At 34.5% G+C, this 24,392-nt stretch overlaps 1 protein-coding gene across 1 annotated transcript in view; it reads left to right on the top strand.

Moving 5' to 3' along the window:
• The window catches only part of USH2A (usherin), a 743,449-nt gene that overhangs the window by 102,543 nt on the left and 616,514 nt on the right, over positions 1-24,392 (top strand). Inside the window, exons 10-11 of the mRNA XM_070501449.1 lie at positions 13,254-13,449; positions 16,279-16,409. Coding sequence (XP_070357550.1) covers positions 13,254-13,449; positions 16,279-16,409 — 327 coding nt within the window. The remainder of the gene's footprint in view (positions 1-13,253; positions 13,450-16,278; positions 16,410-24,392) is intronic.

Genomic DNA, 24,392 nt, shown 5'->3' with positions numbered 1-24,392 from the left:
AGAGGGAATAAAGAAGGGCAGAAAGGCCAAGGGGGAAATCAAATATCAATGCAGAGTATTCAAAATTAATGATTAAGACTCCAGGGCCCATCAGGCAAATGTTTCTGTCTCATTCAACAGCTAGACGTAGTTAGCTGGTCTGCATTCACAAGCCATACAGTCAGGAACCCTGTGTTTAAATGTAAACTCTTAGTTATATTTATATATAGGCAATGTGCAGAACTGAAGCAGTTGTCTAAATACTTCTGTCTGTAGTCTCTACTATTGCAAATGCAGATTTAGTTTTACATGTTATTAAAATTTCTTTTATTGGATGATTTTCCAATCCTCCATTGCACTTTGCCCATAGAGGTACAGACAACGAGTTGCATGAATTAAAAAGTTTCTAAAAGTGGCTACCACCTATTAGTGGTTGAAATGTCAGACAGGCTATGTATGTTGAGTGTTGATGACCATTGCATTGTCAGCAATGTCTGATCAGTATTGTCTAATAGTAGTAGTAGTTATTTAATTTGTGCTGTTAATTTCAGCACCTAGAGAATAGGTAAGCACATATTCTCTGTGGACACTTTAATTATATGAGAATTTCTAACCAAGAGAAAGATAATTACTGAGAAAGAAATATGTCATTGAAGGATAAATACACGAGCATTTCTGTCTTCTCAATGGCGAAGCATGGTAATTCTTTTGGATTGGCTGATTGAGATTACACAGTAATCTCTAGGCAAAAATTTGCAGGAAAATATTGCATTTACCTTTAATCTTTTAATGTTATTATTCAGTTAAATACTAGGTACATTAAGGTGCAGTCGTATAACATGTCATAAATGTACACAGTCTATTAGGTCATTCATTCATGCATTCATAAACACATATTGATGACCTACCACGTGCAAAGCATTAAACCATTTTCTATCTTGCTTCTCAAGTGTTACCTATGCTTCCACCCCCCTCCCCACCCAATCTATCATTGATTATAAATTAGCAAGTTTGTCTAACAATACCTTTGTGATTGGAACATTAGAGCTCCATAAGAAAACTTCTATTGGAACAAATAGTTACATGAGTACCCTGAAGTTTTTGTTTATAAGGATGATTTCTCTATCTAGTAGACAAAGAAATTACATGGAAACTGCATCATTTGAATTGCAATTGAGCTGCTACATTCAAAGGAAAGATGAAGCTGTGAATAGAGCCAGAGGACAATGATTATTGTTAGAGATTTAGGCTCTTAAAATTTCCAACATCCTGGTCTGGTCTTGTACTGATGAGAAAGGAGCAATTTATAGACTTTCAGAAGATCTCTAATTCAGTTAGGCCATTTGGTAATAGTTTAACAAATTACTTCTTTTAGCTCAGCAGGTATTCCTATAGTGACCTCTAAAAAGTGAGCATATTTTAATCTCTCACTTTGAAACAGATTGTCTTCCTCCTCTTCCCACAGAGGTGGTGCCTACCTACGTTCCTCTGAATTTTTCAGCCAGGGCTGGGGTGACTCCGTCCTTGGTTTCTAGGGCTGTGTCATCCAATTTAGACTCTGAGCAGAAGAAGGTAAGTATGGACATTTAACCACAGTGAATCCACTCAGCAGTTCCTTCCCTCAGAGATCATTTTCTATCCCTGGAACCAGTGTAGCATGGTGATTAGGAGTGAGGACTCTGAGGGAGAAAAAAATGTAAATATATTTGTATATATGTGCAAATATATATTTATGCAAATATATGTAAATTGAGCACCTACTATATGTTAGGGCTTCTAGACACTGAAAATATTGTTATGAATAAAAACCAGCAAACGTTGCTATCCTTAGAAATTTTTACATTCTAATTTATACTTCTTGACATTCTAGTGGATGACTTTAGAAAATTATTAAATTCCCTTCCTGTTCTTCAGTTTTCTGATCTGTAAAATGGAGGTAATAGCAACTCCTACTTCGTGGTTGTTGGAAAGATTTAGTCAGTTAATAAATACAAAGTACTTAGGCCTTACGTCATAAGTCTCAGCTATTTTTATTGCATAGAAAGCATCGCCTAGACAAAGACATTTGTGGGCATTTTACTGTTGAGTGTAGAAAGGGAAATAATTTTCTTTCATTTTTGCTTTTTTGCTAGAGCCAGGAATGAAGGAAATGAATTCACTGAAAGAAATGAACTCTTGTTGCATCATCCATTGATTAATTTATTCTATCATTCATATATTCATTTGTTCATTGTTCATTCATTTCCTTACTCAATAAACATTTATTGAACAATTACAATGTTCCAAGCATTACGCAGGAATTCGTTAGATCAATTAAATTTTGTTCCTGCCTGAAGAAGCTCAGAGTCTAACAAGGACAGCAGAAAACTAAATGGACCATTATAGTATTCTATGATAATTGCAATCATTTTAAAAGTATAGACAAAATGCTATTTTCTCTATAAATGCTTAATGAAATAAGGCAGCACTCCATAGTTGTCCTTTGTCCCGAAATAGTATGTGCTGGACTTAAGAAAAACTAAAGGTTATTTCATTATTTACCATTATTTGAGAATTAACTACTTGTAAATTTTCCAGATGTGACTTTTTAAAATGAACATTTAAAAAATAGCTTAATTCAGGGGCTGGCCCCGTGGCCGAGTGGTTAAGTTCGCACGCTCCGCTGCAGGCGGCCCAGTGTTAAGTTGGTTCGAATCCTGGGCGCGGACATGACACTGCTCATCAAACCACACTGAGGCAGCGTCCCACATGCCACAACTAGAAGGACCCACAACAAAGAATATACAACTATGTACCAGGGGGCTTTGGGGAGAAAAAGGAAAAAATAAAATCTTTAAAAGACAAATATAGCTTAATTCATTTTTTGAAATCATTCAAAACCAGATTATTCACTTCTCCATTTTCTTTGTTTATATACATTTTTTATTTTATTGAGGTCACATCGGTTTATAACATTGTGTAAATTTCAAGTGTACATCATTATTTTTCCACTTCTGTTTAGACTGAATTGTAGTCACCATCAAAAGTCTGGTTTCCATCCATCACCATACATATGTGCCTCTTTACCTCTTTCACTGCCCCCTCTTCCCCTCTGTTCTCTGGATCTATGTGTTTGTCTGTTTTATCATCTTCTACATATGAGTGAAATTATATGGTATTTGTCTTTCCCTGTGTGACTTATTTTGCTTAGCATAATTCCCTCGAGGTCTGTCCATGTTGTTGCAAATGGTACAATTTCATCTTTTTTTTGGCTGAATAGTATTCCATTGTATGTATATACCACCTCCTCTTTATCCATTCATCCATCGATGGGCACTTAGGTTGCTTCCAAGTCTTGGCTATTGTGAAACAAATACCATATGATCCAGCTGTTCCACTTCTGGGTATTTATCCAAAGAACATAAAACAATAATTCAAAAAGATATATGCACCCCCATATTCATTTTGGTACTATTCACAATAGCCAACACTTACCTGTTTTCTTAATCTGGGAATGTTGAAGACAAGTTAAGTTGTTTTTGATGACTCACAGTTCTCATTTTGAACTTGAGCTTTCAAAGGTCCCTGAGTCTTTTAGTCTGTTGAGCTCTTCTGTAAGTAACTTGCAGGAAGACCCTTCCACCCCCAAACTTCATGCATCTTTGGCTAAGAGGACATTTTCTTCTTTCTTCCTTCAAAGATATGTAATGAGCATTTAAGATTGTTGGGTGAGGAACTGAATAAATGAGGTGCTTCTATAAATTTCTTTAAAATTTCTTATGTGTAAGTTTATATTTTCTCTGTAAATTTGAAGATATTAAGAAAGAATGGATCAAAATTGGGACCAATGGGAGTAGAGTTGATAAAAAATGCATTTGGACCTGTGGATTATCTTTGAAAGATTGTCTTTGCTAATCTATAATAGTAACAAAAGGACACTGTATTCCAATTTAATGACCCAGAAGAGAGAAATGTCATTGTGTATTATTAGAATATAATGTAATAAAATAAATTTTATCAGTGTTGTCTAGATTCAATGATTATTCTATGATTTTCCTACCTGAATTAGTGGAGTTGATTAGTGGCCTTTAAGAAGCTATTAAAATGAAAGCAGTTAAATGAGTCAGTGATAAAGATCCTCAACCCCGATAATGCCATTGTCTAATCTTATAATCTGAGCATCCAGGGACAAATCAGGGGGAATCCAGTTGTTACATAAGAAACTGAAATACAATTGAAAGTGACAAATGATCAACTAGAGATTGGGAAAACCTTAAGTAGAAATTCATCTGGTTCAGAAACTGCATAAAATATAAGATTTGCAAATATTTCTAGATATTAAATGAAACCTTAAAGTCATCGATAGAAAAAACACAAAAATTGTAAGAATTAAAAAACTTACTCATAATTTACTCATATTTCTTACATTTTGTCATGGTTCTCCTTGTATTATCTGAAAGGAGTTGTAAAGAAACACAATTATGAGACCCAAAAGTTTCCTGAAATTTTATAATCAAAGGGTAGACGAGAAAGTATTCCTTCTCTTATATCTTTCTTGGTAAACCACTCAAATTGATAATAACACCTCATCATCCTTAAGATCAAGGGCCAAAATATGTCAGTGTGTCATTCAGTTCTGTATCTTTTAAATGAAATTTTACAGCAGAAATTTAAATTGTCGTCTCTCAAAATCCTTACTTCTATATATTAATCTCATTGTTTTGAAAAATTTTTATTTTTACAATTCATGCTCTGTTCACTGGTAATTCGTAAACTCTTTCAGCCTACATTGTACTTGAAAAAAGAGTCATTTTCTCTGTAGTATCTTACTGATCTGTGTATAATTTAAAGTGGGAACATTTTAATTTTCTTAACTTTTCTTAGTGAAATGTTACATGCAAATGATCTATAATTTTCTTGTAACTATCCATGCTTTTGTATTTTATTTGGCCCTCATTTAAAAAAATACATTAGTAATAAATATGTATTGTGAAAAAAATAAAGTTATAAAAAGTAAAAGTCATCTGTATACCACTCATAGATAACCTTAGCAAATGCTCTTAGTTTATATCCTTTCAGATTTTTTACTATTGTTGTTCTAAATAAATTTATATCTTAAAAGTGTAGCTTTATATCCATATCCACAGATGAATCTACATTTATTTAGAAAATAGGATTATACTCCACATAATATTTTAACCAGGTTTTTAAATTCAAACTATATTATGAATACTTTTCTATATTTATATTTGTGAATGTTTATGTTGTATTTCTTTGAAGGTATATGACGTTTTCAACCCATTCACTTACGTTTAGGCATTTAATTTCTGTTCTTTTCTTTACTGTTATAAAAAATCTTTCTCAAATAGTTTTAGAAATGTATTTTTCTGAATTCCTAATGGAATTGTTGGGTCCAGTGGAAGGTACACTGATGTCGTCCTGGTAGGTGTGGAGAAACTGCTCCCCTAGGACTAGCGTCTGCACTGCGCTTTCTACAAACTCTTGCACCCTAGTATTATAATAATAGCTAAAAATAAATTTTAATTTGAGAATTTAAAATGATCGCTATGCTTTTCTTTAAGAAGAGATAAAATGTTACTGATATTTCTGTACATCTTTTTTTGTCCACAAAAGGAAGGCTACGCATTCTCAATAACAACTACTTGGTAGGAACCAAACCACTCCATTAGGCCAGTGGCAAATTCCACTTTGATTTTGAACATTAAAGAAACCAGGATTGTGTCTTCAGAGCATTGGTGCAGTATTTAGTCCAGTCTTATTTACAATAAGTCTTTGTTGACAATAAGGATAAAATCTTAAATGAGGCTTTTTTAGATCATAATCAAAAAGCAAAAATATTGTCTTCCTAGAAATATCAAAGGAATGCTTTTGCTGGATTTACTCCACTAACTCATGTAGGCAACATCCCAAACTCACACAGCCAGCAGTTGCTTTGCAGAAGATGAACTGCATCTGTAATCAGTGTGACAGGACCACAGGCTCCAGTTCATCATTTCCACCAACTTTCATTCAAGAAAGCATAACTTGAATAATAAAAGCATTATCATTGGGTGAGCAAAGTCATCAATAAGAGTACTTCAAAATGAAGTGAAAAATAAGCTTTAGGAATTGTCTCCTGGAAAAATTTTGCATTTGGTCAAAGTCTGCAGTAGGATAGAGTTCGTTTAAAAATGGGGAATGAGGATAATTGCACAGCTATTTGACCTGGGGAGGAGAACTGAATGAGCTCATTTCTCTCCTCCAAAGCCAGTAAGTCAGAAAGTGACTTTTGATCTATTCTTCCACATATCCAATTAGAACACATCTCCCCCACACTTAGGGGGAAGTAATACTAGAAGTAATAGTTATTTCCTAATGATATCTGATAGCTCTTAGGAAGTAGGTGTATATAAAGCCTCTTCTGTAGTTGTACTTAGAGATGATAAAATTAACCAGAAATGAATTTGGTCATAAATTGTTCCTTCCTCCACTCTGTAGGCTACATACTCAAAATCAGATCATGGATGAGTACATTGACAATCACAGAATCCCCTATTAATGGCTATAGACCATATAGTGCATAGGGACAGTCTTATAGACTGCTGGTATCACTTGAACTTGAGAGCAATACCTCAGTTGGATTGTTACCCCTCGCTGCCTCTTCTTCCTCCTCTTCTATCTTGTAACTTCCAAATTTTGGAAGCATAATATGTGCCAGACTTTGTATTGAGCATGATTTAAATATTATCACTTATCCTCAGATTATTTTGAGAGAATACTAATGAAGATATTGAGTTAAGTTGTCTTCCTTTACAGATGAGGAAGCTGAGATTCACAGAGGTAAAGTGGACTAAAGGACTCACTGTCCAATTATATTGTTCATATTACTTCACATCTTCACTCTTCAGTTACTAATCTAATAATAAAGTAGTGGACAATGTTTACTGAGGGCTGACTATGTGACATTCTGCTAAGGACTTGGTCTTTATGGCAACATTATGAGGCAGGTATTATTACTCCCATGGTAGAGATGAGACAAATAAGGCTTAAAAAGGTAGAATTAATTATACAAGAACACAGGACTAGCCAATCAAGAAACAGAAATTAGACATAGAATAATATATGACCCGAGGCCTTGAGGATTCAGTGAAATAATCTATTTTAAATGCTTAATATAGTGCCCAACATTAGAAAGTATGCATTTCATGTTACTTTTCACGGTTGCCTTTTCTTAGTTAATGGCAGCACCAGTGATGGAACTAAAATGTCTGACTTTAAGTGTCTATCTAATTTCTAACTTTTAATTCTATGAAATAAATTTGATTTATGAATGGTTATTGCTAGTGAGAGAAAACAAAGAGGTCAATTCCCCCACTTTTAAATGTTTTTGTCCGAAGACCCATAGTTGACAATATTCTAATGATTACTCCACATCTCTCTTTTACAAAATGAGTTTCATTTTGTATTTTAAGTGGTTTATGCAAATCATCTAATAATAACAGCCAGTTCTGAAGACTTGACACAAACATAGCTTTCTTTATTAATTGTTCCCATTGAATCCCCTCTCTAAATTTCCTCAAGAATGGCTTTCTTTGAACATGAATATCATCGTTAGATGTGAATTTTCAGTTAATAGCTTAACAATTGTCTATTAAGCTCCTACTGTGTGGATGACACAGGGAGTATAAAAGTCAATAACTTGCATTTCCTGAAAGATACTTATAGGTTAACCAATCATTTCAGCTCAAAGTGATAGGAGCATGGTCAAGGTATTAATGGAATGATGTGGGAGAACAGAAGAGGAGCAACCATTGCAACCCAAAGGTTAGAAATGGTTTCAGGGAGAAAATATCTTCATCATCCAAAAAGAATATGATAACAATTTTTTATATTGACCAAAAGGTAAGGGTGCATTCTCTACCACTTGTTAAATGCACCCTTACCTGCTGTGAAAATTGTGACTTAATGTTTACATTGCCATTATCTCTTTTTTTTTCTCAGCTAAGTAGAAAACTGCAGTGTGTTTTCATGCTAGAATTTTCAGAATACCGTAAAACAGAAAGACACTGGACAATTAAATTCTTATTTTTTTCTTTATTCTTTTAAAAATATTAAGGGAAAAAATATTCAACAATGAACTAGTAGGAGAAAATAAATATTGGCAAAAAATGCTTTTGACCATAGTTTGTTCCAATAATGATTATGGATTGTGTCAAATAAACTGTTCTAAAATATTAAATATTTATTGCAGAAAATAGAAAAAGAAATGACCTTTGTTATCCAAAATGTCAAAATGTCAAAATTTCTAACAATGTTAATTTAAAAAACCAAATAGCAAAGGACCATTATTATGAATAGATAGGGAGACTTTTCGAGACTATTTTGCATGGTTTGACTCTCCTTATTCATAATTTCAATATGTAACTCTGGAATAAATTGGGCATTTTTGTAAGTCACATTAAGTATTTCAGAGGAAAAAAAAAGGTGAGAAGAATAATTCAGGAATTCTAGTATGTATGTATGTTTGTATTTATTTTAAATCTTATCTTGAATCAATCATACTTTATATGCAATATAACTTAAACTCTAATAGGTTTTAGTGTGTGTACAAAATGAGAATTTTCTGATTATTCAGATATTAAAGTTAATAAATTCAAATACATATTGATTCCAAATTAAAATTTTAAAGTTTTATTTATTTTAATGTCTTTACAAAAATATAGAGCACTCTAACTTATGAATATAAATGCAGAAATCCTAAATATTTTTAGGCATTATTTACCATTAATGATGTTGAGTTTATTCTAAGAATGCAAGCACAGATTCTAATTAACCTCTTAACCTGTAACATAATTTATCAACTCAAGAGGTCAAAAAATTAAATCAAAACATTTAATAAAATTGACAATGTATTTCTCATTTTTTTATATAAAAGCATTGTTTATTTTGGAATAGAGATTTCTTTTCTTAAATGATAAAGATTATCTACTTGAAATCAATAGTCAGCATCATTATAAAAGTTGTAACATTAAAGACATTTTGATTAAATTCAGAAATAATGCAAATTTGCACACCATCACCACTGTGCCATATATATTAACTATTGTGCTGAAAATTTGGGCCGGTAAAGTAGAAGAAGAAAATAAAATATAAGTACATATTAATAGTTGTAAACTAAATCCTCACTATTTTACAGGCAAAAGAAAAATGTACCTAATACATAAGATAGTTAAAATCAGTAAGAAAAAAATGAATATGCAAAATAAAAATGAACAGTTTCCTCAGAAAAGATTATATTTGACAAAGAACCAGAAGAAAAACATGTTTTGGTTACTGGTAACCAAAACAATACATACTAAAACAGTGATAAATAGTCTTCTAAAATCAAAATATTGAAGAGATAATCATAGGTTTAAATTGAGCAGAACATAAAAAAATGGACAGTCTCAGATATTGCTGATGGATCTATAAACAAATCTAATTTCTCTGGAAGGAATTCGGCTATATTTTAAAAATATCTTTAAAAATATTTCCACCCTTTTATAATGTAATTTCATCACTTATAATTCTCATAAGGAAATAGTCAGCTATGTCCAAACAAAAGGAAAAAACTAGAAAAAGCAAAATGTTTCTTCAGTAGTTGCAGAAGGGCTAAATAAGTTATTTATGAATAAAATGAGAAATAAAGTTCATGATATTTAATCATATAGGGCTATATAACAATATGGGATGTATTTGTGTGTATTCCCAATTTTGAAAAAATATACACATATACAAGTTTTGGAAGAAATTGTCTCATTAAAATATTTTGGCTTACCAGTTTGCAGTTGAATTATCAGTGATTTTTATTTTCTAATTCATTTATTTGTCTTATAAAAAGTATAGTATTACTTTAATTATGCTAAAATTTTAACTCAGTCCAGGTCAATAGTTACTTAAAATTTTGCTTTGTCCATAAATTGAATTTATATTAGAAAATTTAAAATCTTTAATGTTTAAAAATATTTCCAGATTTAATTGAATTGTCCCAGTACATAACAAGTCTCTTATGTGACTTAGTAAGGTTTTCTTTGGTTACACAGGCAGTCCATTCTTTGCACAGTTCTAATCTGCATGAATTTCAGTTACTATAGTTTAGTTAAATAACAGCAATCCTCCAACAACATTGTTCAAATATTGGTTATCATGGTATATTAGCTGTGAGTAATTGCATAAAACACAGATTTTGTTGCTGGCCCTTCAGTCCACAGATTACTACATAAATAACAGATGTGCATCTTGTTCAGTGACCAATCATGTCTCTTCTCTCAAAATCTGTTGGTGGCTAGTCCGTGCACATCCCTTATTCAGTTCATTCACAAAGAAGCCTGTAGCTGTGTTGCCTCCTTGTCTGTCAGTGGTAAACCCATGCGACATCTTACAAACATGAATATTCAAAAAGAGGAATTTGCCAACAAAGATGAAAGTGCTGCAAAGAAAGAAAGTGCTAGAAGTGAAATTCCAATTGAACTTTTCTTCTTATAGAAGAAACAGCTGATTACTGCCACTATTTGGGAAACTTTATATTTGCAGCCAGAGCAACACCATGAAGGCAAGCTCAACATAAATGAGGATGGTAATTGTGATAATAGGGTGCAGATATCCTAGAGGAAGTGCTGCCAACAAAACCTTTGCATGAAAGGGATTCTCAGAGGTATTTCACGACACTGAAAGCACAAAGGTTAAAATGATGGAAGCTGATCTGTACTTAGAAAGGAACATGAGAATTCACCAAGGCATAGAAAAGATGCTTGCTCAGTATGGAAAGTTCCAGGAAAAGAGAGGAAGCACTCTTCCAGCTGCTCAATGAGGTTTTTAATAAAAAATAAAATAATTTAATTCTCAAAGTTTCTAATCTTAAATTACAGCCTGCTATATGTTAGTTTTACAATTTTTTAATTTCCCTTTACATTTACAATGGGCAGTAAGGAAATTTTTCAAGTTTTACCTTTACTTATTCCTTCTTTGATGCTCTTTCTTTATGTAGATCTGAGTTTCTGACCTCTAGTATTTTCCTTCCTCTGAAGAACTTGTTTTAACATTTCTTGCAAGGCAGGTCTACTGGCAACAAATTTCCTCAATTTTTGTCTGTCTGAAAAAGTATTTCTCCTTCACTTTTGCAGGATGATTTTGCATGGTGCAGAATTCTAGGTTGGTGTTTTTTCTCTCTCAACACTTTAGGTCTTTCACTCTACTCTCTTCTTGCTTGCATGATTTCTAAGGAGAAGCTGGATGTAATTCTTATCTTTGTTTCTCTATAGGTAAGATGTTTTTGAATTCTGGCTTCTTTGGGGATTTTTTTTCTTTATCTTTGATTTTTTGTAATTTGAAAATGGTTTGTCTATGTGTAGTTTTTTTTAGCATTTATCCTGCTTGGTGTTCTCTGAGCTTCCTGGATCTGTGGTTTAGTGTCTGACATTAAATTGGGGACATTCTCAGTTGTTATTGTTTCAGATATTTCTTCTGTTCCTTTTTCTCTTTCTCCCCCTGCTGGTATTCCTGTCATGTGTATGTTTTAGACTTTGTAGTCGTCCCACAGTCCTTGGACTTTTTGTTTTGTTTTTTCAGTCTTTGAGAATTCTATTGATCTATCATCTAGTTCAGAGATTCTTTCCTCAGCCACATCCAGTCTACTAATAAGCCCATCAATGGTATTCTTCATTTCTGTTACAGTATTTTTGATCTCTAGCATTTCTTTTTGGTTCTTTCTTAGGATTTCCATCTCTCTGCTTACATTGCTCATCTGTTCTTGCATGCTATCTTCTTTATCCCTTAGAGCCATTAGCATATTAATCATAGTTATTTCAAACTCATAGTTATTTTAAATTTAATTTCAACATCCCTGCCATGCCTGGTTCCAATGCTTACTCTGTCTCTTCAGATTGTATTTTTTGTCTTTCGGTATGCCTTGTAATTTTTTCTTGATAGCCAGACATAATGTGCCTGGTAAAAAGAACTGTTGTCAATAAGCCTTTAGTAACGTGGTGGTGAGGTGTGGAGTAAGCATTCTATAGCCTTATGTAGCCTATGCCTCTGGACTGTGAACTACACAGTTGCTTTTCAGTTTTTCTCCTCTCATAGGTGGGCAGGATGGCTAGAGTGGGCTGGAGTTGGATATTTCCCTTCTGCAGGTCAGTTAGGCTCTGATAGTACCCCAGCAGGTTAGGGTCTGGCTAACTAGTTTCTCCTGAGGACAGTATTGTTAGGAAGAACAGAGTGTTCTAATATATTTCCAAATGATTCCTTTCCCCTCCCCCTGCTAGAAGCTCGATGAAATTGTTTTTCTGATATTTACTGTGACAAGTTGGTCAAGCTTCTGGAAGTAAATCTCATGAAATTGTGGGATCCTCCTTAAAACTAGGTCCCCCTGGAGTTTTCAAACCTCAGATTTGTCCATACTGAACTTCCAGCAGTTCATCAATTACACTTCAGGATTTTCTACCCCAGCACTAGTTCTCACAGAGGCTTCTGCTCGTGAGTCTCTGCTCCTATAGCTGGGACTTCCTGTATTTTCCTGTCTGTCTCTCCAATCTTGAGGGCAGCAATTTGCCCTATGTTTCCCCTCTCTTATGGATACAAGAAGAGTTGTTGATTTTTCAGTCTGTTCAGCTTTTTACTTGTTGTTAGGATGGAGTGGTGACTTCCAAACTCTTTACCTGTGGAACTGGAAACTGAAAGTCAAGTTTTTAACGTTGTGACAAAAAAAAATTTAAAGGTCAGGAAACAGTAATAACTTTTCCCATTGATTGTTTAAAATCTCTTTGTATGGTTTCAGCTTACATGGTTACTTTTACGATTCCACGCTACTATGCCTGTAATATGCTAATTTCTGATTTATAAAACAGTTTTCAAAATACAGTAGTTGCTGACTTTGTTTCATTTTGTTTTGTTTGCTTGGTGAGGAAAACTGGCCCTGAGCTAACATCTGTTGCCAATCTTCCTCATTTTTTGCTTGAGGAAGAGTGGCCCTGAGCTGACGTCTGTGCTGATCTTCCTCTACTTTGTATGTGCCACAGCATGGCTTGATAAGCAGTGTGTAAGTCTGTGCCCAGGATCCAAACCCACGAACCCTGGGCCAGTAAAGTGGAGCATGCAAACTTAACCACTGTGCCACTGTGCCAGGCTTGTATAGTTGCTGGCTTTTAGCTCTTTGATATTGGCTTTACATCTAATGAAAGTGCCTGATATGTAAATGAAAAGAAAAAAATCGCAGCTTTACATTTCTTTCTGGTTCTGATATCACTTTATTGTTCTAGTGTGACCACTGCTTGCCTCTTTATAATGACAAGCCTTTCCGCCAAGGTGATCAAGTTCATGCTTTCAACTGTAAACCTTGTCAATGCAACAGCCATTCCAGAAGCTGCCACTATGACATCTCAGTGGACCCGTTTCCATTTGAGCACCACAGAGGGGGTGGAGGAGTTTGTGATGATTGTGAGCATAACACTACAGGTAACTGGCAAGCAATACAAATAACATGAATAACAAAGACTGACTTGGCTTTTGAGGCCCATTTACTTCTATATACAATGCATATTATTTTAAATTATTTTTTTCTATCTTATTTAAGAAAGTCCTTTCACGCTGTTAAGTTTGAAAACCAAATCCAGTTCATCAAATCTTCATAATTCCAAATAATTAAGTAGTTTTCAGAAATAGCACTCTAGCCTTAGACTGTATCTTTTAAGGAAAAGGATTTTTCTTTAAAGTTCATACCATTTGATTAAACCATGAATATATTTTGGATAACTCAAGAATTACTAGTTTCAGTATATATATATATATATATATATATATATCTCCTTAAAATAACTTTCCTTGTGTGACCCTGATCTTTCATTATGTCTCAATCTCATGTGGAGATGTTTATATGCATTCAGATTTGGCATGGACCCTGGTAATCTGGGAATACTCTTTTTAAAAATGCTAATTAAAGGCAAATGATGATCATCAGTCTTGTTCTAAAATGATCCAGCATTTTGACTAGCTGTTGAAAATTACTATTTTCTGAAGAGCTGGTATGTTAAAAACAGAAATAAACAACACCAGAATTTGTAAAATATAATGGCACAAGTCTAATGAGTTTGAAAGTGTGCCACTCTTAAGTGTGAATGGATTTATTAGATAACTATTGATAACCTAAGAAGTCACAAGAACTTGACTAGGTGCTGAAAATATAAAGATAAACAAGATAATGAATTTTCTGGTCTTTGTATGGATTTTTGCATGGTGGAAAAGATGTACTATTAAAGGAAAAAGTACAAAGTTATCTTATGAGTGCTAAGATAGGGCAAGTATAGCAAGAGTTAAGCAGATGAAGGAGTGAGAGGGAGCGGGGGTAGGGGATCAAACAAAGGTTTCCAGTAAGAAAACAGTTGTGCAATGGCCTAGAGGAGAGAGAAACATGGTACGTTTGAAGAACTGATGGAAAGGCAAATGGCTGATTATAAGAAAAGGTGCTAGGAATGAAGGAGGGGCCAGATTGTAGAAAGTTCTATAAACCATGATAAAGAGTTTGGATTCTATCCTAAGATTAATGAGATAACACTTAAGGGTTTTATACAGGAAAAGGATATAATAAGTTTTGTGTTTTTACAAGACTCATCTGATTATAAAGTGGAGAATGGATTGGAGAGTGTCAAAAGTGGTTTGGGAAAATCAGTTAGAAGGATGCTACAGTAGTCCAGTTAGGAAATAATGCTGGAGTACATTTAAGGTGGTGTAGATAGAGAGTAGCGGATCCAAGAGATGTTTAGGATGGAAACTGACAGCATTTTCTGAGCAAGGTATGGGTATAGGTAAGGGAAGGAAGAAAAGTCAAGACTCATGCTTAAGGTTCCAGTTTGAGTAACAGGGTCAACGTTGGTGCCAGCCATTGAGACAGAAACACAGGAGGATCAAGCTAAGGGAGAAAATGGCAAGTTCTATTCTGGACGTGCTCGCTGAGTGTTTCCAAGAAGCACAGGAGAAAATCTCTTGTGGGCAGTTGGAAACCATTCTGAAGCTCCTTTCTTTTGCAAAGAGCTTTTTTGTGATGCCTCAGGAAAAGTCATTATGATCTATACACTTTGGTGTCACCTTATGTTTATTACAGTTTGTAAATGTACATTTATCCGTGTAGTTATTTAATTAAGATTCATCTTACCCACTAGACTTCAGGAAAGCTCTGTGAGAGGGTGCAATGTGTATTTTGCTCACTACTGTATTCCTCATCACTTAGCACAGTGATTGGAACATGGTAATCACCGAATAAATATTCATTGAATAATAAATAAGGAGAGGTTTCTAGATTGGAGATAGAGAGTTGAGAGTCAGCAGCATATGTAAAGGGAATATTCTAGAAATATTATAAATCCATTTAAGTTTTAATTAGTCCATAGCCAATATCCATCAGAATGTGGGTTTTCTCTTGAGATTAAGTTATTTCTAGTCTTCAAATAATGGGCCAATTTCAGTAATAGTCAAGTAGTTGCATAATGTTTAAAGGGGAATTTGCTAGCCTTGAGTAGCATTTCAGCTTATTTCAGTGGTCTTAAATGCTATTCACATTCACTTTAGAAACTCCTTGTAGTTTAGGTTGTTTCTTATATAAAATGGCGTGGGAAATGTTCTGATTAATAAATTATAATAAATTAATTATATAATCAATAAGCTATAGGAATTACCTAATATTTCTAATACGTCAGGCTATTCTAATATTTAAAATTTGATACATCTAGATATAATACGTTTCTATTTTGATATTTGAAATGAAAAATAATGGCCATAAGCACTAACAGAAGCATCTGCTTTTATTCATGTTAGCTATGGAATAATAAATTGCATCAAGAGCAGTCTTCTATTTTACAAGAGTTAGTTCTGGAAAAATATTTCTAATATTCCATACTTACTTGCTCCTAACTGTGCAACTGCCATCTACTACACATATAGAAATTTCTCACATTTGATTTAGATTAAGTGCCTGACCCTAGAAATAAAGAAAACTTTTAAGTTTAGAAACAAACTCTTCCAAAATGGATGGTCTTCTACAAAGCACCGCTTTTTAGAAGTGTGGTGTTATATAACAGATGGGAGTTTAATGAAGTAAAGCACAGTTTGTAACAGGTTCATTGTTTCATATGCTCTGGATCACTAAATTGGCAGGTAGAGATGAAAGGTGCATTAAAATGGACGTCCCGAAAATTATAGAATTCCCTCAAAGGAATACGGTCTTTAATTTTGAATTATGCAGCTGATTTTAATGAATTGGAAGTCATAATGCATAACCTTTCCCTGATGCAGGAAAGAACTGCGAGCTGTGTAAGGATTACTTTTTCCGACAAGTTGGTGCAGATCCTTCAGCCATAGATGTTTGCAAACCCTGTGATTGTGATAAAGTTGGCACTAGAAACAGAAGCCTCCTTTGTGATCAGGTGAGTTCTCAGTATTGAAGGTGAAGAATTGCTCTCTTTCAGAAACTAATCTAGGAAATGTCCTGCTAGTGGAATTGAGGACTTTATTCACAGCAAATCCTCTGTGTGTGTTTACGTTTCAAAGAGATGGCCGCTTTAGGAGTGTTCCTGTGCAATTTTTAATATGAGCATGAAATGTAAGGCTACTTAGGTGGTCTTTTGCATATAAGAAAGGCTGTATTTATTTTTAATCTTACAAATGACAAAAAAATTGAGATGTAGGGGATTCTAAGTAAACTGGGAGATGAATTTATGTCTTGGAACTATTGGTGAATTAATATTAATAAATGATATTAGTGAAACAAGGATACTTTTCCTCCCAACTCCACAGAAGAGATTGTAGCCAAATTTACTTACACATAGATCCAAATGGAAATTATGATAGCCCTACTTCTAAATTTCTTATTCCAACCTTCTATCTATCTTAGCGGTACAATGGATTTTTATAATTGTATACATTTTTATTACCAACATCACAAATATTGATGTCTGACCTACATGAATACAGATTCTAATTAACCAGGGTGCATATATCCTATCTCAAGTCAGAAAAAGCAGCTCCATATTTAAATGTGGTGTCTTCAGGTGGAGATTTGTACCTGTTCAGATAATACTAATACATGAAAATGGATAAAGGGCAAGTTTACTTTGACGAACCAATTCAATGATTGTATTAATTTTTAATAATTACATATTCTCTTGTAAATAATTGAGAATGTAATGGCTAGGAGCACAAGCCACAACCCAGTTAAAGAAAAAACTTTTTAAAAGTTACAGAGTGAAGAAAATAAGTTCAAGGCAAAATATGTTTGTCATGTAATATTCAGCATGTGTTAAAAACTGCTTTAAAAAATAAAAGCCAACTATAAACAAGGCCAAAATATGGATTTCAAGACCTTCAGAGTGACCATAGTGTATTAATAAAAGAATATTATGTGCTTCTTTGGAAAGCTCAAGAGTGGAAAAATAATTAAAGGCAATTTCTACTGTTTTTATTTTAGGATATTGAGGAATTATTTTCTCAGAAAGTCATATTACAATTTTACACATTTCAGTCAGTAAAATCTAACTATGTCTTTACACAACTCATCTTTGCACATTTGTACTGAATTTTCAGCATGGTTCTCTTTTGCTTGTTATTTAAGTCTCAGCTCAAAGATTGATATATCTTTTGAGATGTCTTCAACTAACCACCCAATTGCAGAACATTCTCAAATCACTGTCATTTACATCTCCTTCTGTTGTTTTCATTACAGCCTTTGTAAAATTAATTTATTTGTTTACTCCTTTGTCTTCTCTCTGTCCAACATAAGAAGAACAATTTCAGTCGTATGTTAAACACCCAATAAATATTTATTAAATAAATGTTGGGTGAATGAAGAGAGACCCTGTCTGAGGGCAATCTCATTGTCAGATGGTCATTTAGAATAATTATTATAATAATAGCATTAAGTAAAATTTTCACTTACGTAAGAGTTTTCCTCCCTGACGATCTAAGATCAAGTAAATTTGGTATATAGTTTTTCAATATTATATACCAAAACTGTGAAGTAAAGGTCTACCTCCCAAAGGCTCATTTCTATGTCATAACCAATATGAAGTGAAGTGCTGCAGATTTGTGTCTCAGTTCCACAACCCACGTATGCAAGAAATTTAAACCTATTTTTCTAAAATTTCTAATTCAGGTCCATTTCATTGGGGTGGGAGACAGTTTGGGGTAGTTCTGTGCTTGTAAATATTTAATAACTGGGTATCTTGGAGGAAAAAAGAAAAGCTCACTATGGTCAATGTCAAACTACCAATGAGATGTCATCAACATGGAGTTGGGACAAAATGCACTTAATATAGATGCAATATAAATGCAATCTATATAGAATATAGAATATAGATTGCTCCAGCACACCACTTGCTCTGGTCCTCTTTCTCCATCTGTCACAGGATGGATCTAATTTGGGGGTGGAATTGTAGATGAGTGTACCCAGAGCAAAGACATTTGAGAGAGTGTGGACTCTTTGGCCCTTGAAATCATCAAAACATGCAGGCATCCTTTGAGATCTCCTTGAAACAGGTATTCCTCTCCCTCTCAATGAGGGAGGTGTTCTCAGAGGCCTAGCATGGAATCAGAACTCTGAGCCCTGCCCAGAGGCAGCAAGATAACTCACCCCTACTGGGTTAATGGACACAGAGTGGAGAACCTGGACTTCCACTCCAACCTGGCAATAGTAAGGCAGCATCCTCCTTTTACACCTGGAAGATTTTTGGAGGAGCCCTGCTAAAACAAAATATCTAAATAAGATTTAGTGTCTCATAACACCAAAATGTCCAGGTTCCAATAAAAAGTCACTTATCATGACAAGAACTAGGATGATTTAAAATGGAGTGAAAAAAGACAATCATCCATCATTTGATGTACCAGCATCAAAATGACATAGATGTTACAATTATTATTCAGGGATTTTAAAGGAGTTTAAACATTCTGCAAAAAAAAGAAGCACACACTTGAAACATGAAAAAATAAAAAGTCTCAGCAAAGCAATAGAAGGTGTAAAAAAAGAACTAAGTGCAAATTTTAGAATTAAAAAACTACAATTACCAAAATAAAAAACATAACTCAATGGATAGAATTAATGAGTGGGCAGAATGGGAAGAATGGGCAGAATGGAGGGGAAAAGGAAAGGATCAATGAATTTGAAGGAAGAACGGTAGAAATGACCCAATCTGAACATCAAAAAGAAAACAAACTGAAAAAAATGAGCACAGCATCAGAGACTTGTGGGAGTATAACAAAAGATCTAACTTTTGCGGCATTAGAGTCTAGAAAGAGAAGAAAGAGGATGGGGGTAAAAAAGCATTTGAAGAAATAATGGACAAAAATTCCCAAGTTTCACAAAAACCCCAAACTTATAGATTCAAGAAGCTGAATGAACCCTTCACAATATAAACTTTCACAATATAAACCCAAAGAAACCCACTCCAAGCACATTACAGCTGAACTTCTGAAAACTAAAAACAAAGAAAAAAATCTTAAAGGCAGTTAGAGAAAAGTAACATATCATCTATAGGAGAAAAGAAATTTGAATGACAGCAGATTTCTCACCAGAAACCATGAAGGTCAGGAGGAAGTGGCAAAATATTTTTTAAGTCCTAAAAAAAGAGAATTCTAACACAGAGATATGTAGATCAAGGGAATAATATTGAGAGTTTAGAAATAAACCCTCACTTCTACAGTTAATTGATTTTTGACAAGAGAGCCAAGACAAGTCAAAGGAGAAAGAATAGTCTTTCCAACAAATGATGCTGGGACAACTACTATATCCAAATGCAAAAGAACGAACTGGACCCCTACCTCACACCACATATAAAAATTAACTTAAAATGGAATAAAGAATTAAACGTAAGAGCTAAAACCATAAAACTCTTAGAAGAAAATACAGATGTAAATCTTCATGACTTTAGATTAGCCAACAGCTTCTTAAATATAACACCAAAATTGAAAGCAAGAAAAGAAAAATATGGATAAATTGGGCTTCATTAAATTAAAAACATTTGTGTTTCAAAGGACACCATCAATAAAGTAAAGAAATGAGGCCAGCCTGTTGGTGTAGTGGTTAAGTTTGGCATGTTCTGCTTTGGTGGCCGAGGTTTGTGTGTTCAGATGCTGGGCACAGACCTATACCACTCATCAAGCCATGCTGTGGCAGTGACCCACATACAAAATAGAGGAAAGATTGCCACAGATGTTAGCTCAGGACCAATGTTCCTCAGGCAAAAAAAAAAAAAAAAAAAAAAAAAAAAAGTAAAGAAACAGCCTAAAGAATGGGAGAAAATATTTGCAAAGCATATGTCCAGTAAGAGACTTGTCTCCAGTTTATGTAAAGAATCTTTATAACTCAATAATAAAAAGAGGCCCATTTAAAAAAACAAGTAAAAGATCTACATAGATAATTCTCCAAGGAAGATATACAAATGGCCACTAAGCACATGAAAAGATGCTTGGCACTTTTAGTCTTCCGAAAAATACAAATCAAAACCACAAAGAGACACCACTTCATATTCAGTAATGTGACTACTGTTAAAAGGACAGATAAGTGTTGATGTGGAGAAATTGGAATTCCCATAGACTGCTGATGGGAATGTAAAATAAACACCCATTTTGGAAAACAGTCGAATGTTTCACAAAATATTAAATATAGAGTTACCATATGACCCAGTACTTTCACTCCTGGGTATGTACCCAAACAGAATGAAAAAATATTTCTCATACAATCTTATTCATAAATGTTCATAGCTGCATTATTCATAATATTCAAAATGTGGAAATAATCCAAGTGTTATCAATTGGTGGATGGATAAATAAAATGTTGTATATCCACTCAATGGATTATTATTCAACAATAAGAAGAAAGGAAGTATTGACACCTATTACAACATGTGCTTTGGTCTCAGGAGTAGAAGCAATTCGTGGAAAGAGAAGACAATAATAGGGAAAGCTTTTCTAAGATGATTCTGTATGTCAATATTTTCCATGTGCAAAAATCTAGTTTAAAAATGCATAAAAGCAAAGACATGCTTTAAAATGTTTACATTTTTCTTTGTTATAAAAACACTTTCTTTTTTCTCTTTTCTAATTTGCATTGTTAACTTCTATAGTCAGAGGAAAATAAAGAAAATTCTCATTAAATCTGATATGTAGCCAGAGAACTACATATACGAATCTGAATCCAGATAATATTATAGAACTGTTCCATGCATTTAAAACTTCCACATTGTCTATCTCTAAATTCCATTCATATTTTACTTCAATTTTTATTTTTTTCTCATGCTCCAGGTTCAGACCCAAAGTATATGGATTATTATTACCTGTGAAAATATAGTGTCAAGTACACCTAGCCTAAATAATGTTATGAAAGATTTCTAAAAGTGTTTACTGTTGTTTTCAATGGGACAACAGAATACACACTAAAAAAGTTGTCAACAATGTCAGAATTATAAACTGTAAAATTGAATTCAAGGACATTTTTTAAATTCATGCAATTGTAATCCTTAATAATATTAGGGAGCATACAAGAAAATTAGGCAGAAGTTCAAGTCTCATTTTGTTCTAATAACTTAGGAATCAAGCCAGCCCCAAATAGCCTGAGTGCCTGTGCCGTGCGCTCCGTGTTCTGGAAGGGAACTTTCCCTTTGGCGGTTGTCATTTGAAACTCAATCCAATCTCATGAGATGTGGCATGTTTGCCTTATTATTCCATAAGAAATGTTGTAATTCTTCCTCATGTGAATGCCAAGATTTTGAGGATGGCATGAAGTCGTGCTCTGAGTCACTAAATCCTAAAAATACGAATGCCAAAGTCAAGACATATAGAGCATCTAAAGCACAATAATAATATTAATATTAATAAGATAGAGAAAAATGGAGAAGAGTCATTACTATTATTGGGAAGTCCTTAATCTAGAACCTTGGCTCCCTAAGGCTACCATGGGTGAGCTTTAGAGCATCCATATATGCTTTCGTATATACATATGTAGGGATGTATCAGTGTATTGTTGTTTGTTTATGTATCTTTCAGGGGAGAGCTTTCAGTACTTTCATCAGACCCAAAAGCCATGCATGAGCCAAAAAGGATGAAAATTCACTGCACTGTGGATAAGGAATCCATTTATCTTAAGAACAGCCTTGGCTGTTAGCACAGATTCACATAATATGACCTTCCCGGGATGTCCCTGCCCTTTCTTCTTGTTTCCTTTGAACTCAGTGCATGAGTTATTTGACATCTGTCCTGAGTTGCAGGTTGAGTGTTCTTTCCCTTTTCCTCATCATGTGACTTAAGTCTGGAAGAACCAGATAGAGGCCAAGCCTGGATGATACTTAAGATAAAGATTCTAAGGTACCTGGAGAAAGGTCTATGAACCTATACTTAAGTGCCGTATGCAGAGATCCTGGTCTGCTCCTGACTAACAGTGGGAGTAAACTCTTGTTCCAACCTGGCCCTCCACTGAGCCCACCCTTTGTATGTTTGCTGGTGTTTCCAGGGTATCTGCTATATCCACCTGCACAGGTGATGCTCACGAGGTGAGGAGACTTCAGAGAAATTATGGTCTGACTTACATAGAAGGCATTCAAGAAATATTGTCTGAGTGCTTTTCTGCTTGGGATTTTCTGCATCCCTCCTACCATCTCTCTCTCTCTTACTTTACTGTGTTCTGTTATCTGGCTGAGGAAACCATGAGAGTTCAGTCACAACAGTCAAGATGTATGAGGTCAGCCAGAGCAGCGCTCAGTGGGGACTGAGATTCCACATTTCTAAAAGTTCCTGGGTGATGCCATTGCCGCTAGTATGTGGGCCACTCTTTAATAACCAAGTAGCCAGGACATTGTTTGACAAAGATGCATAGATAAAAAACAAAAAAGCTGGATGTGGATATGTGTGGGGAAGAGGGGATAGATATGAATTTGTCCTTATGCACACATGTCTGCACTTGGTCAGGAGTGGGCTCCCTCTGTTCCATCCTCTGAATCCTGTCTTAAAAATCAAATGGTTTTCCAAGTTTTCCACACCACTGAGCCTCAGTCAAATTATGGTCAAATTGTATCCTAAGTAGTGTCCTCAAAATTAAAGGATCTAACCTAAGCTATTTCTTTAAAAAATGGAAATAAAAAACAGTAAATAGGAGAATCTGAAAGTTGGCTGAAAACTGAAAATATACTTGTAAATATGTAAAAAGAGAGAAGAATGGTTGATTGTAATGCTCAATAAGGCGTCAATAGATGGCTGCAATAGAGCCAGAACGGAGAGAAATGATTAAGAGACATTAAAAAACAGATTAATAAGGCAGGAGACTAGTGGTTGAAATGAATTAGATGAAATGGAAAGGCACCAATGAAGGAAATATTTCTAGATTCGGCCCACGGAAGATGGAATCACAAGAAATAAGGACACTACTCAAGAAAATTGATTGTTCCACCAGAGTGATAATTTTAAAGGAAATACACTAAAAAGTAGAGCAGAATATACTTTCTCTACATAATGTACCATTTCCTGCAGTTCATAAATGCTTTCTCATCTGCTCAGAAATAGGTATTTGTCATTAATTACCACAGCAGGTCCTCAAGACACTGTGTGAGTTTTCCAGAAATATATTTTATGTTACCCATCTATTAAAGTGTACAAATAGAAGTAATGTGCAAATTTCTTCAGCCAATGAGAAGCTTGACCCTGAATAGTATGATGTATGGATATTGGCTAAACATTAGGGTGGCGAAGCACATGAAAGTTAAAGAGTTTACCTCAAGCTTAGAGAGAGACATAAGATTTGGGCATAAGCCATGTGGTCTCTCATTCAGAGGCTTAAAAATAGATGAGTGGTAACATTTCTCCTGCAGCTGGTAAGCTGAGTAATAATTGATTAGGCTGAGAATGTTAAGGACCAGATGTATAAGGCTGGGCACAAAGGTCTTGTGAAAGGGAGAAGCAGGGGAAAATGAATCTGAGATTGATAGAAAGGCTCATACTGAAGGAGTTGTCCCAGAACCAAGCTTGTGACAAACTACCTGAAGGTAAAAGAGATGGAGCTGTACCTGAGGTGAGAGTCTCAGCCTCAGCCTAAGTTGGATTCCACACGTTTGGACACATCTGGCATCTCCTTGGGAATGAGCTCATCCCAAGGGCCAGGGTATACAAGTGTGGCCAAATAATAACTCTAGCATTTGACGCTAGGTTTGATGGTAATGAGAACATTGGCAGGGACTTTAGGAGTAATTGGATGTTGGGAGAATTGCTTTAATTAACAAGTGTGAGATAATATAAAACAAGTCCCATTGCATTGCTACCAATACTAGTTAGGACAGCTAAACAGATGTAACAAATAGACCCCAAAATGTCTAGTGGCCCAAATAACACAGACATTTATTTCTTGCTCATACAACCCTTTGAAGGCAGCTATT

Source organism: Equus asinus, chromosome 30, assembly GCF_041296235.1.
Source record: "Equus asinus isolate D_3611 breed Donkey chromosome 30, EquAss-T2T_v2, whole genome shotgun sequence".
Lineage (NCBI taxonomy): Eukaryota > Metazoa > Chordata > Mammalia > Perissodactyla > Equidae > Equus > Equus asinus.
This window is presented reverse-complemented; position numbering and strand designations above follow the sequence as displayed.